We start from the raw sequence: 15,666 nt of genomic DNA on the forward strand, positions 1-15,666 counted from the left end.
GTGAGTTCGAGGCCAGCCTGGTCTACAAGAGCTAGTTCCAGGACAGGAACCAAAAGCTACAGAGAAACCTTGTCTCGAAAAATCAAAAAAAAAAAATAAAATAAAATAGGAAGGACAGTTCAAATGCCTGAATTGCTCTTAGAGTCATTTGTCCATTGTCTTAGAGCCTAGCACACAGCTTCTGTCACGTGGCTGACCCACAGTATTCTCACAGTCCGTACCACACCCCATAGGCTCATCTTTCATTCCAATAGATAAGGGCTGAGAAGAGAAGGTTTTAGACCTTAAGTTCTGACCCCCATCCCATTTTGGTACTATGAACCGAACCATGGCCTCATAAATGCTCTGCCATTGAGCACAACCCCAGACTTTGTTCCCCTTTGCTCAACATCTCTATTTTAAAATTATTTCTCTCTTCTAGAATTTTACTATAAACAGGAGAAAACTATCTAAACCTTTGATTGTCTTTCTTAGGAATTTCCCCAGCCACAGAAATACCCAGTCTCATGGCTTGCAAGCGCTACTTGCTACAGCACTAGAATGTGAACACAGTCCAGCCAAGTTCTCTGTCACTTTGTACCCAGGATGGCTTTGCCTCCAGTTTCCAGTAGCATGTTCCTCATTTCTACTTGAGATATCAATAAGGTCATTATCATCCATTTTTTTCCCAGCAGCTTAGGATGGCTTAGGTCATCTTTAAATAGATGGGGCTGGGAGAGTGCATGCTGAGCCGGGGTTCCATCTCCAGCTCTTCCCCCCTCCCCCATGTCTCTGTCTCACTCTCTGTTTCCCTCTCTCTCCTGAAGCCCCAACTGGCCTTGAACTCCCTATAGAGACAACTTTGAGGTTCCAATCCTCTTGCCTCTCTGGCGGTGGGATTGCAGCCGTCACCACCAGGTCTGATTCATTCGGTGCTTGGGATCAAATCCAGGGCTTCACACATGTTAGGTGTGTACTCTGTCAGCTGAGCTACATCCCTAGCATGGCTTTCTTTATAGCTCTCCCCTTTTCTATGCCCTCACCCACTGGAACCATCCTTGATGACCTATACGTGGTGCTGTAGGCCCTTCCTGGAATGTGCATTAGAATTCTTTCAACCTCTATCCACCTGCCACCTCCAAAGTCACCTGCATAGTTTTGTTATCTGTCATGGCAGCGCCTCACTCTCCGTAGTTTCTACCTTAGCCATGTAGGCTGCCCCAGTGTAACGCCACGGAGCGGGTGACTTATAGATAGTGGAGGTTTATTTCTTGTTCTTACAAAGGCTAAAAGGTCCTCGGAAAAGCATTGTGGAATCTTGCAGGTCCCTTTTCCTTTTTTTATAAAGGGTCGTCTTGCTGTAGTCTCTGTGATGGGCAGGGTGGAGAATCTCTTTGGTCTCTTTATCATACCATCAACAAAGCTTCTGCCTTCTTGACCAGATGTTCTCCCCAAGGTCCATTCCCCACTTGAGGATTATTAGATTCTAACACAGGAATTTTGAGTATGTATACACACTCAGTCTCTATTAGATAATGTGATAATTTGCTTTATAAAGCATGTTGACTGCTGTGGGGGAAAGAGCAGGCTTCCTGTGGAGGAGCAGAATCCTTAATATTGGGGAGTGGTCAAGAACAGCTTAGGCAAGGAGGCCCAGGGTGAGCTATGAGCTGGAGGGGGTACCAGGGAAGTACCTGGAATGGGACACACATTCCAGGAGGAAGGACCAACATGTACAAGTTCCCTTCTGTTACAGGAGGCCTGGTCACAGCTATCATTTCCTCTTGTTTAAACCTGAATCTTTACTCAGGGGATAATGAAGATTCATTATTTGTAAACCCCAAGAGCAGAGCCTTTATGCTTGACATATAGTGGGTACCTAGATCAGCAGGGATTTTAAACAAGCTCCCGGATCCCCAAGACAGTGCCACTCTGAGTTGGCTTCTGAATCCTAAAGGCTGTGATTTCCCCAAAGTATTGCAGCCTGTGAGCTCTTGCCCTTCTTGCCCCCTGGCCATATGCACAGGTTCCAGAAGACCCAGCTGGTACTCTCCTGCTACCACTGGCAGACCTTCCACACGGAGGATGTCCTGAGCATGGCCAAGTATCAGAACCAGTTCCTTGGGACCGCTGCCTACAATGGGGACATCCTCTTCTGGAATGTCAGCATGATGAAGCCCATCTTGAGTTTCAATGCCTCCGAGAGCCCCTTGCCTTTACTGCCAAAGAAGGTACAGCACCCCGTGCTTTCCCAGTTTCCCAGGCAGCTTTCACTCCAATCCTTTCATTTCTGTCTGGGCTATGGGCCAGAATCAGGGAGGGCAGAGAGAGCATCCTGGGAGCAGAGGGAGAAATGGAGACATACCTGGGTGTGTGTGTGGGGTGGCTGGTAGCTAGGATAGTAGATAGTAGGTATCTTCTTTGAACATCTCCATGTACAGAAAACAGGCACGAGGAGGCTAGCCACCTTTCTCAGGGTACAGAGGCACTAAGAGGTCAGCCACCTTTCTCAAGGTCTACGACCAAGAAGGGGTGGATCTAGACCATGACAGTTGACTCTAGGGCCTGGGGTGCTAGGCTGTACTTTTCAGTCCTTTTCAACAGATTACTTCCTCCTGAAGACAGCCCACCATTAACTCTTCGCTGCTGTTACAAAACACCTGGTAGAAGCAGCCTAAAAGGGCTCACAGTTTCAGATTCCAAGTCTGCTGTGGCAGGAGGCCCAGGTCAGCTGGAGTAGCTCACATCTGGGCCACTAGGAAGCAGAGACGGGTGCCAGAGAAATGGTCTTCCTCTTTTGTTCCAGATGGGCCCACATTCAGGGTGGATCTTCCTCCTTTGTTTTCTCCTTGAGAACACCTTCACAGATGCACCCAGATACGGTTTTACTCTTCTAGGCCCTTCCCAGTCCCATCAGGTTGGCAGTAGGTCCTGCCCACATCTTCTCCACTTGGGCAATAGTGTCATACAACATTCTCCAGGCTCATGAGCGAGGTGTAGGAAATAAGCACAGTCTCTAAATTGCTACACTGTGGCAACCTAAAGCTGGACTGGTGCTAGAGGTCACCTCCTCCAGCGGATAGAGGTCACCTCCTCCAGCGGATGGTGCTGATGGGTAGGTACTACATCCTCCAAGACAGCTCAGAGTTTATCTAGTTTGTACTTGGCTTTGTGTGACTAAGTCAATATTTGGAAACCACTGTCCATTTTTACACATGGGGAAACCCAGTTCCTCTCAGGAGCTGTGTCCTGCCTAGGGTATTATCAGTAGGTCCAGGGGTGGGTTTATAAGCCTTGGTCTGAGACCTGTCAAGGCACGAAGTTTCTAGGAAGTAATGCTATGCTGTGTTTCCTGGAGGGCCAGTGATGTTGGCACTGGGCTGAGGAGAATCCTGAGCTTCCCACTTGTGGGGGAGTTTCTGAAGCCGCCCTCTCTCCTCTCTCTCTGCACAGGTAAAGGATGCAGAGGAGTGCAAGCAAAACACCCAAATCTCCCCAGTCAGTAAAGAGCAAAAGTGGGCACACAAGCCTCCCACAAAGTTCGCTGGCTTTACTGCGAAGCGGAGATTGATGTCAGCTCCTCCAGTGATGAAACGTCGGAGAGACATGGACCAAGAGAAGAATATGTCTCAGCAGGTGGGAGTGAGGCCATCCCTCCTGCTCCAATTGTCCAGCTCACGTGTTCTGAGCATGTTGTGTGTGTGTGTGTGTGTGTGTGTGTGTGTGTGTGTAGGAGGGCAGGGGACAGGGTCCATTTTTTTTTTTGAGACAGGGTTTCTCTGTGTAACAGTCCTGGCTGTCCTAGAACTCGCTTTGTAGACCAGGATGGCCTCAAACTCACAGAGATCCCCCTGCCTCTGCCTCCCAAGGGCTGGGTTTAAAGGTGTGCACTGCACCACCCACTGCCTTTCTATTCTGATCATGCTGTAGCTAACAAACTCTGCTCACTCAAGCCTGGGAATCATTCTTTCCTAGTGCATCTCCAGACCTGGTCTGAGAGCCGAAAGTTTACAAATAGAACCCATAGGGAGCAGGATTCTAAAAGCCTAAATTGGTTGTTAGAACATGGTCTATGGCTTCAGTTCTTAAAGATGGAGTCTCTTGGCCCCAGCCCTGGCCCTGGCCCTGGCCCTGACCCAGGAGTGAGCTGTTCAGGGCACCAAGTGCCACCTCTCCAAAGCCTGAGCCACAATGCAAAAGGGGAAGATGAAGTAAGATGGACTTTAACTCCAGGCCTTGAAGACTCAGGATTGATTTGACAGCTCTGGTTTGTAGGGTGTGGGAAGGGAACAAGGTCTGAAGGAGTAATTGACCTTGGTCTTGTAGGAGGGATGATAGTGCTCCAACACTGTGTACAGGAGATCACGGAGGAGGGACGAAACAATCCAGTTGCTCCTGCAGCCCAGTTCTGATTTCTGAGACCTGAGGCTTGAATGAGAGTCACTAGCTTCCCAATTCCCAGGTGTGGGGGAAGCATTGGGCAGTTCCAGTCCCATGCCCAGGCATGGGGCGATGTGGGTCAGCTCCAGTAGGATCTGCCGAGACCATGTTCTGCTGTGAGAGAGAGCCCTGTGAGGTACACTGCGCTGTGAGGTGCTCACAATCATGGCACCGTGAGGTTCAGGCACTTTGGGGTGCTATGAGATGAGCCTACTTTACTCTCAGACATGGGCCATCTTTGGCTGAGCAGTTTAGGCCTCTGCACTCATATCTTGAGAAGAATGGGTGTTAGACCCCTTTAGCCTCACAGGACAAAGGAAGGATCGACCCTGAAGGTGACTCAAGTCTCTGTCCTACAGAGCAAAATTGCTGGTTTCTTAAAATAGAAACCTCTCAGTCTCAGAGTATCCTAAGGTCCAAGTAGGTACCCCACTGGTCTTTTTCAGGGTGAGGCCCCATGACTGCTCTTTTTCTCCGTGGTCTGTAGGAGGGTTCAGGAGCAATGTTTTACTTTCAGACATCTTCCAGTGCTCAGAAGTCCAAGCTGTCTAACATGCTCCACGATAAACCATTGGTTCACAAACCTCTTCACAGCGACTCTGAAAAGGAAAAGGAGGAGTTCTGGAAGAAGAGACTGCTGCATCAGAACGCGTCAGTGGAGAAGGTGAGCTGTGTTCAGTGGGCGAGTGGGAGCTGGGCTGGGCAGGGGTGGGTGTGTCATGGACCTGGTGAATTTGGAATTCCAGAGCCATTTGCTAGGGTTTGAGCAGGGGTGGGACTGTGAGAGAAGTGTTTTTTTCTAGAACACACTGTTGGAAGTCTCTCTCTTTGCCTGGGATGGTGTTTTGTAGTGTGTAACAGGTTTTCTTTTTTGGGACACCAACCAGCTCCAAATCATGACATGGAGACTTCTTGTTACTTATAAATGCTCATCCTAGCTTAGACTCGTTTCTGGTATCTTTAACTTAAATTAACTTATTTCTCTTTATTTACCTTTTGCCTCAGGGCTTTTTACCTTTCTTTCTTCTTTCTTTCTTTCTTTCTTTCTTTCTTTCTTTCTTTCTTTCTTTTTCTTTTCTTTCTGTATGTCTTACTTTCCTCCTACTTATTTTCTCTGCCAATCAGCCCTGCCTGTCCTTTCTCTGCCTAGCTATTGGCCATTCAACTCTTCATTAGACTAATCAGGTGCCTTAGTCAGGGAAGGTGAAACAGCAACACATCTTGACATAATTAAAGAAAAGTAGCATACACGAACGTAACACATCTTTACATCATTAACAAAGGCAGCAGAAACAAACGTTACAAACCCTTACATAGTTAAAGTAATATTCCACCACATAAACAAATGTAACACATCTGTACATAGTTAAATATCCCACAACAGTGGTGGGGTGCAAGTTGAGTTGGTTCATCTGTACTCATTTCTTCCTACTGTCCCCTTTCTGGCATGGACCCCTCACTATGATCCACATCCTGACTGTGATGTGGAGCTGTAAACTGAAATAAACCCTTCCTCCCCCCCAAGTTGCTTTTGACCATAGTGTTTTATCACAGCAACAGAGATTCTAACTCAGACACCTGTATACCTGGCTGATATAGAACTCACAAGCTGCGGATGACCCTGAACTTCAGATCCCCTTGCTTCTACCTCCTAAGTGCTGGGATTAAAGGTGTTTCCACCATTTGGCTTCCTCAGTGCTAGGAATGAACCCAGGGTTTCAGGCATGCTTGGTAGGTACTTTGCCAACTGAACTACATCCCAGCCCTAGATCATTAACCTTTTAAAAATTTGATATAATTTTAATTTTTATTTCTGTGTATATGCTTGTCTGCATGTTTATATGTGCACATGCATACAGGTGCCCAGAGGCTAGATGAATGCCCTGCAGCACGGGGAATAGCCCCAAGAACTGATAAATGGGATTACATAAAATTAAAAAGCTCCTGCATAGCGAAGAAGCTATCAGTAGAGCATAAATACAGTCAAAAGACTGGCCTGCAACTTGCTATGTAGACCAGTCTGACCTTAAACTCATCCACCTTTGTCTGTTTGCTGAGTGCTGGGATGTACACACCATGCCCAGCCTTTCTCTTGATACTGATTGGCATGTTTATTCCACTATGATCTGATATGAAAAGTAAATGAGTGTTTTTGGTCTTGGTTAAGACTTTCTTTATGTCTTAAAATGTGATCTACAGCAGCTGGGTGGAATATATTTTAGGTGCCTGCTATGGTTTAGATTAACTCTGAAGTTTCTTTGTTGATTTTTTTTTGTCTACTCTATCTCTTGATGAGAGCTTTGATTATGTCTAGACCTGTCTGCCTCTTACATTAGTATTTGTTTTATGGAAATTAGGTGTCTCAGTGTTTGTTGCATATATATTTGTAATTATATTTTCTTGGTAGGCTATCCCATTTAATAGTAATATAAAGTGAGCTTTTTGTCTCTTCTAACTGGTTTTGTATTGAAAACTGCCTTTTCAGATAGGAGTCTAGTATTCTTGTATGTGCTGGGCTTCTATTTGCTTGACATCTTGATTTCCATCTTGTCTTAGTTAAGAGAGCCCACTGAAGCCAGGTATGGCAGCAGATGCTCTCAGGAGACAGAGGCTGCTTGTTTGTCTCTGCTGCCCAGAACTGAAATAATCATACAGAAACTATATTAATTAAAACATTGCTTGGTCCATTAACTCTAACTTCTTGTTGGCTAATTTTTACATCTTAATTTAACCCATTTCTATTAATCTGTGTATCACCATGTGACAGTGGCTTATCAGGCAAAATTTCCAGTGTCTGTCTCCAGCGGATCCATGGCTTCTCTCTTACTCCGCCCGTCTTTCTCCCAGCATTCAGTTCCATCTTCCCACCTACCTAAGTTCTGCCCTATCATCAGGCTCAAAGCAGTTTCTTTACTAACCAATAAAAGCAACACAAAGACAGAAGGACCGCCTACACCAGAGGCAGGCTTATCTCTATGAGTTTGAGGTTACCCTGGTCTACTTAGTGAGTTCCATGCCATGTCTCAGAAAAAAAAAGGAGAGATAAACCATTGGGTTGAACCGTGGTTGCTTGCAAGTCCATGAGTGTGAGGTTATTTACTGGCCAGCTCCAAAATTCTTGAGTATCCTGTTGAAGATGTTCAACCCTCATCCTGTTGATCCAGGTGTCAGGATGAAAAGGAACAGGAATTCTTTAGACCCTGAATCTGAGGGCAATGGTCAGTTCTACTCAGCATTTAAGGAACTACAATACCAGTCCTTCTCAAGCCTCATAGAAGAAGAGGATGAGAATGAGAAAGAGGAGGAGAAGGAGGGAGAAGAGTGATCACCAGAGACACAGCCCCAACTATACCAATCAGAAGAAAAGCTGGATAGACAAGGTGAGACACACCACCACAAAGAGCAACATGACACCAACAAAAACCAGTGACTCTACAACAGAAAGACTTGAATGCCCCGATACAGATGAAGCAGAAGAAAATGGCATAAAAATAACTTTAGGAGAATGTTTGAGGCCCTTAAAGAAGAAATGAAAGATTCTCTCAAAGAAATGGAGGAAAAGGCAAAAAATTGCAAGAAATCAACAAATCTCTAAGAAAAATCAACCAAACAGGTGAAAGAAACATTTAAGACTTGAAAACTGAGGTGCTGGAGAGATGGCTCAGTGGTTAAGAGCATTGCCTGCTCTTCCAAAGGTCCTGAGTTCAATTCCCGGCAACCACATGGTGGCTCACAACCATCTATGAGGTCTGGTGCCCTCTTCTGGCCTGCAGACATACGTACAGACAGAATATTGTATACATAATAAATAAATAAATATTTAAAAAAAAACTGAAATAGAGGCAATAAAGAAAACACAAACTGAGGAAGTTCTAGAAATGGAAAATATGGGAAAATGATCAGGAACCACAAATGCAAGCATAAATAGCAGAATATAAGAGATTGAAGAGAGAACCTCAAGCGTTGAAGATAAGATAGAGGAAATAGACTCAGTGGTCAAAGATACAGACAATAGATGGTTCACAGAAGCAAATCCCAAAGAAGGGAACAACACACACAATAACATTACCAAGGATGAAAACTAAAATAACAGAAACTAGCAGTCACTGGTCACTAATATCCCTTAATATAAACGAACTCAACTCACCTATAAAAAAGACACAGACTAACAGATTGGATACAAAAACAGAATCCATCCTTCTCCTGCATACAAGAAGCACACCTCAGCCTCAAAGACAGACATCACCTCAGAGTAAAGGGTTGGGAAAAAATTTCCAATCAAATTGACCTAAGAAACAAAATAGACTTCAAACTAAAATCAATCAAAAGAGACAAAGAAGGACATTTCATATTAGTCACAGGAAAAATCCAGCTAGAAGAAATCTCAATACTGAACATCTATGCCCCAAATATATGGGGCACCCTCATATGTAAAAGAAACACTTGTAAAGCTTAAATCATACATTAAACCCCACACACTAATAGTGGGAAACTTCAACACTCCATTCTCACCGCTGGACAGGTCTGTCAGACAGAAACTTAACAGAGAAATAAAGGAACTAACAGATGTTATGACTCAAATGGACTTAACAGACATCTATAGAACATTTCACCCAAACATAAAAGAATATATCTTCTTCTCAGCACTTCATGGAATTTTCTTAAAAATTGACCACATACTAGGTAATAAAGCAAACCTCGACAGATAAAAAAATTGGAATAACCCACATATCTTATCGAGAAAGCAGAGTAAGAGATACTCCATGGATCCGTGAGAGACAGATGCTGGGAATTTTACCTGGTAAGCCACTGCCACGTGGCAATACACAGATTAATAAAAATGGGTTAAATTAAAATGTAAGAATTAGCCAATAAGAAACTAGAGCTAATGGGACAAGTAGTGATTTAATTAATACAGTTGCTGTGTGGCTCTTTCGGGGCTAAGCTAGCTGGGTGGCCAGGACAAACAAGTGGGCCCCTCCTTGCAACATTATCAGATCACCATGGCTTAAAATTAGAATTAAAAAAAAATCAAAAAAAATTAGAATTCAACAGCAACACTAATTTCAGAAAGCCCATAATCACATGTGCTCACCTGAATCACCAATGAGTCATGAAAAAAGTAAAGAAAGAAATTAAAGACTTCCTAAAACTCAACGAAAATGACCACACAACATACCTGAATTTATGGGATATAATGAAAGCAGTGTTAAGAGGAAAGTTCATAGCACTCAATGCCTACATAAAGTAGCTGGAAAAATTCCACACTAGTGAGTTAACAGAACATCTGAAAACTCTAGAACAAAAAGAAGCAAACTCACCCAGGAGGACTATATGGCAGGAAATAATGAAATTGAGAGCTGAAATCTACAAAATAGAAACAAAGAAAACAATACAAAGAATGAGACAAGGAGTTGGTTCTTCAAGAAAATCAGCAAAATAGACAAACCTTTATCAAAACTAACTAAAAGGCAGAGGGAGAGAATTTCCAAATTAACAAAATCAGAAATGAAAAGGGGCATAACAACATACATGGAGAAAATCCAGAGAATCATCAGGTCATACTTTGAAAATCTGTACTTCACAAAATTGGAAAACTTAAAGGAAATCAACAATTTTCTGGATAAATATCACTTACCAAAATTAAATCAAGATCAGATAAGCAAATTAAATAGACCTATAACTGCTAAAGAAATAGAAACAGTCATCAAAAGTCTCCCAACCAAAGAAAGCCTAGGATTAGATGGTTTCAGTGCAGAATTCTACAAGATTTTCAAAGAATAACTATTACCAATACTCCTCAAATTATTCCACACAATAGAAACAGAAGGAACATTGCCAAACTCTTTTTACAAGGCTACAATTACCCTGATATCCAAACCATACAAAGATACTACCATGAAAGAGAATCACAGACCAATCTCACTCATGAGCATTGATGCAAAATAATCAATAAAATACTGGCAAACCGAATCCAAGAACACATTAGAAAAATCTTCCACCATGACTAACTAAGTAGGCTTCATCCCAGAGATGCAGGGATGGTTCAACATATGAAATCTACTATATAAACAAACTGAAAAAAAACCCCGCATAATTATCTCATTAGATGCTGAAAAAGCCTTCAACAAAATACAACATCCCTTCATGATAAAGGTCTTTGAGAGAGCAGGGATACAAGGAACATACCTAAATATAATAAAGACAATATACAGCAAGTCAACAGCCAACATCAAACTAAATGGAGAGAAACTCACAGCGATCCTACTGAAATCAGGAACAAGACAAGGTTGTTCACTTTCCCATATCTATTCAATATAGTACTTGAAGTTCTAGCTAGAGCAATAAGACAACAAAGGGAGATCAAGGAGATACAAATCAGAAAAGAAAAAGTCAAACTCTCACTATTTGCTTATAATATGATAGTTTACAAAAGTGACCCCAAAAATTCTACCAAGGAACTTCTACAACTCATAAACACCTTCAGCAATGTAGCGGGATACAAGATTAACAGCAACAAAAAAAAATCAGTAGCTCTCCTTTATACAGATGATAAATGGGCTGAGAAAGAAATCAGAGAAACATCACCCTTCACAATAGCAACAAACAACACAAATAAAATAAGTAGCCACAAATAAAATATCTTGGAGTAAATCTAACAAAACAAGCCTTTGAGAAATAAACTGAAGAAGACACCAGAAAATGGAAAAATCTCCGGTGCTCTTGGGTAGGTAGAATTAACATGGTAAAAATGGCCATCTTATCAAAAGCAATATACAGATTCAATGGAGTACCCATCAAAATCCCAGCAAAATTCTTCACAGACCTTGAAAGAACAATAATCAGCTTCATATGAAAAAGCAAAAAACCCAGGATAGCTAAAACAATTCTGTACAATAAAGGAACTTCTGGAGGCATCACAACCCCTAACTTCAAACTCTACTACAGAGCTACAGTACTGAAAACAGACTGGTATTGGCATAAATACACACAGGAGGACCAATGGATACCAGTCTACACACCTATGAGCACCTGATTTTTGACAAAGAAACAAAAAATATAAGATGGGAGAAAAGAGCATATTCAACAAAGGGTGCAGTCATAACTGGATATCAACATGTAGAAGAATGAAAATAGATCCATATCTATCATCATGCACAAAACTCAAGTACAAATGGATCAAAAAGACCTTAACATAAATCCAAACACACTGAACCTTATAGAAGAGAAAATGGGAAGTACACTTGAACACATTGGATGAGACCATTTCCTAAATATAACCCCAGTAGCACAGACACTGAGAGAAACAATTATTAAATGGGACCTCCTGAAATTGAGAAGCTTCTGTAAAGCAAAGGACACAATCAGCAAGACAAACCAGTAGCCTACAGAATGGGAAAAGATCTTTACCAACCCCACATCAGACAGAGGTCTGATCTCTGAAATATACAAAGAACTCAAGAAACTTGACATCAAAACAATAAATAATCCAATAAATATGGAGTAGAGACCTAAACAGAGAATTCTCAACAGAGGGATCTAAAATGGCTGAAAGACACTTAAGGAAATGCTCAACATCCTTAGTTATCAGAGAAATGCAAATCAAAACAACCCTGAGATTCCATCTTACACCTGTCAGAATGGCCAAGATCAAAAACACAGATGACAGCTTATGTTGGAGAGAATGTGGGGTAAAGGAAACACTCCTCCATTGCTGGTGGGAATACAAACTGGTACAGCTGTTTTGGAAATCAGTATGACGATTTCTCAGATAATTAGAAAACAATCTACCTCAAGACCCAGCAATGCTGCTGTTGGGTATATACCTAAAGGATGCTCAATCATACCACAAGGACATGTGCTCAACTAGCAGCTTTATTTTTAATAGCTGTAACCTGGAAACAACCTACATGCCCCTCTACCAAAGAATGAATAAAGAAAATGTGGTACATTTACACAATGGAGTACTACACAGTGGAAAAAAATAATGACATTTTGAAATTTGCAGACAACTGGACGGATCTAGAAACATCATACTGAGTGAGGTAACCTAGACCCAGAAAGACAAATATATGTTCGCACTCACAAGTTGGTTTTAGACATAAAGCAAAGAAAAACCAGCTTACAATTCACAATCCCAGAGAACCTAGAAAACAATGAGGACTCTAAGAGAGACATGCATAGATCTAATCTACATGGGAAATAGAAAAAGACAAGATCTGAGTGAATTAGAAGTGTGGGGACCATGGGAGAGAGTAGGTGGGGAGGGGGAGGGAAGGGGAGCAGAGAAAAATAAATAGCTCAATAAAAACAATAAAAAAGTAACAAGGTCCTGCTGGAGGAGGTTGTTTCTAGCTATTGAGGACAAAAAAAAGAAAAAGACTGTATGAAGCTTGTAAAAAGGAAAGAAATATATATATCAACTGTGAATTGCTGTTCAAGGAATTTATTGATTACCTGTCCTCTATTGTAGGTAATTAAAGATCAGTGTTTTCAAGCATAACGTCAGGAAAATCTACAGTGGAAATTCCATCTCTACTCTAATAAAATAGTTTTCCTATAAAAAATATAAAAGTAGGAGGGAGGCTTGTTTGGAAGTAGAAGGAGTCCAGAAGGAGTGGGAGGAGCATAAGAGAGAGGAATTGGGATGTGTATGAATGTGATCAAAATACACTATATTCATGTATGGAATTGTCAAAGAATAAATAAACCATTTTTCCATAAAAAGGCCAACTCAGAATAATAATTACTATTATCTTCTTTTTAGAAGCTAATTCTCTCTCCTTCCTTCCTTCCTTCCTTTCCTTCTTTCTTGGAGATAGTGTCTCACTATATAGCTCTGACTGTCCTGAAAGTCATTCTGTAGACCAGGCTGACTTAATACTCATGGAGGTCTGCCTGCCTCTGCCTCCCAAGTGCTGGGATTAAAGGGATGCACCACCATGCCCAGCTAGAAACTTATTCTTAGCTAAGTTTCTCCTTAGATGACTTAATAAAGTTCCCACTATAGTAAGAAGATATTGCTAGTTTCTGAGGTAAGATGAAAAGTTGAAGGTGCTGAGCTGGTGCGATGACTCCATGGTTAAATGTGCTTGTCCTCTGACATTCACACAGACACTTTGCTGTGACTACAGTTGAGAGAATGAGTTATTTCTCCATGTCACACTGAGAGAGTAATAGGACTTGGAAAACTTGAGATGAGTAAGGCAAACTCATGTATCTTCTTTCATTTAGCATTTGCTGGTCCTATACTGTGAAATCAGGAGTCCCTGCAGGTACTGAGGGCGGTGAATAACAGCATCAAAAAGATACCATTCCCTGCCTTCAAATAACTCACGGACAGTATGCTGTTCCTCAATTCCTCAGGAAGAAAGGAGAATCTTAGGAGACGGGGCACTAGTTGGATGTAGCGGTTTGTCTAAGTCATGTATAATGTGTAACAGTGGCCACTGCTGAGCCAGGCCCACTCTCTTGTGCAGATCATTTTTCTGCAGACCAGGCCTCGTCTGCAACACACAGCTGCCATGCTGAGCAGCTGCACTGATGGCTTCATCTATGCCTGGTCCATCCACGGGAATGGAGGTCTGTTGGGGAAGTTCCCTGTGGACATTGAAGCGAATGGGAGTATCGTTGTGGGTGCCATGGCCACCGATGAAAACGACTGGATCCTCGTCACAGGGGACAGTAAAGGAATGATCAAGGTGAGGAAGGACTGGAGCCAGGTCAGCCTTTGACCATTTCTGTGCTGCATGTGGCCCTTGTCTGCCTCCTACTCCTGTTGGGTACTGATGTCACCAGAGAAGGTGGTGGGAGCAAGGTAAGTTACTTAGGAGTCTGCTGGGGGTCTCTTTAAGCTGCCCCCGCCAGTGGACCCTACTATCCATCACTGTCACCCCACAGTTTCCGCACCTGCCAGCCATGTGTCTCATCCGTGAGCAACTGTCTCATAGTTGATTTTGTGCTCTTTGGTGAGACATGAGGCATGAGTGCCTTGTCCATCTAAGCCACTCAAAACCTCTCTGCCTGCTAATCAAGGGGTCTGGTTTAGAAGACCCTATGCCCCCTCTGTAGTGAGTAAATATTTACCTCAGAGGTGTAAGAACAAGCCACTCCCAAAGCTCAGAGCAGAGCAGCGTGGGAGGAACCCACTGACCCCCTCTCTGCGCCTAGATCTGGGACATCAAGGAGTACTGCTTATTTGTCGGCCAGAGACCATCCCAACCCAGTGGAATCAAGATCTCCACTGAAGCGGAGAATAAGTTCCGATTCCTTATTCCTAAACAACTCCGGGCCCGCTCCCAGCACTACATCCCGGAGAAAGAGAAGGAGGTAGGTAGATGGTGGGGGTTGCTTGGGAAAGTTCCACTAAGGAGCCAGGACTGTGGTTTTCAATGAACATTATGAGTCTTCATGCTCCCTTCATGATGTCTGGCCTATGTGGAAAAACCTGTTAGTCAGAGGTCATCATTACCCCAGGTGACAAGGGCCAAGTACGCCCACAGGTATTCACCACACATGCACACAGATACACATTCACCATCCCCTCCCCATGCATGTTGATCTTTGCAGTAGGACCCTAGTGTCCTGAGTTTAAAACTGAAATATTATACACTCTCTCAAGTAGTCAACACATGGTTCAAAGTAATTGGTGTTGGCCCCAGGGCCTCATGAAATCAAGCACCTTTTCTTTAGTTACCAAGAAAAAAATAAATGGAAGCGGTGGAGTGACGTCACTACATCTCACGAGGATGACTGAAATCAGAAAGGCACAAGCAGAGTCTGCAGAGATGCAGACGACGTGAAACAGCCACCTTGGGCAAACGTTGGCAATTAGTATATTTACTTTGGGGGATTATTTGACAATAGCTACCTAACCTGAGCATGTCTGCCCTTCCACCCAGCAGTTCCACTGTAGGCTTATACCCAGAAGTTCGTGTAAAACATGGGAAGAAGGTTGAGAGAATTCCTATTGATAATGGCTCCACACTGGAAATACCCACACACTCATCAGTCTTGGCTGGACCCACAATGTAGGTTTCGTAGACAGAGCAGTAACATCTACTCAAAAAAAATCTAATCAGTGACTCTTCAGAAAATTAAGCCAAGTCAGGCCCTAAAGCATGTACATTGTATGTGTTTGTTCTGTTTCTATAGAGCATAACTGTAGAAAAACTGAGCCTGCCTATCAGAAGTGATAATTCTTGTTGGGGTGGGGAGTAGCTGGAAGAACTCTTGAGGTTGTCAGGC

General features: G+C 42.9%; 1 protein-coding gene across 1 annotated transcript in view; it reads left to right on the forward strand.

Annotated features, from left to right (window-relative positions):
* Nucleotides 1-15,666, forward strand: part of Efcab8 (EF-hand calcium binding domain 8) — a 60,521-nt gene that overhangs the window by 34,676 nt on the left and 10,179 nt on the right. The window contains exons 17-21 of the mRNA XM_075962572.1: nt 2,006-2,210; nt 3,433-3,615; nt 4,937-5,083; nt 13,899-14,120; nt 14,590-14,748. Of these exons, the coding sequence (XP_075818687.1) occupies nt 2,006-2,210; nt 3,433-3,615; nt 4,937-5,083; nt 13,899-14,120; nt 14,590-14,748 (916 nt within the window). The remainder of the gene's footprint in view (nt 1-2,005; nt 2,211-3,432; nt 3,616-4,936; nt 5,084-13,898; nt 14,121-14,589; nt 14,749-15,666) is intronic.

This window comes from Microtus pennsylvanicus, chromosome 2, assembly GCF_037038515.1.
Source record: "Microtus pennsylvanicus isolate mMicPen1 chromosome 2, mMicPen1.hap1, whole genome shotgun sequence".
NCBI lineage: Eukaryota > Metazoa > Chordata > Mammalia > Rodentia > Cricetidae > Microtus > Microtus pennsylvanicus.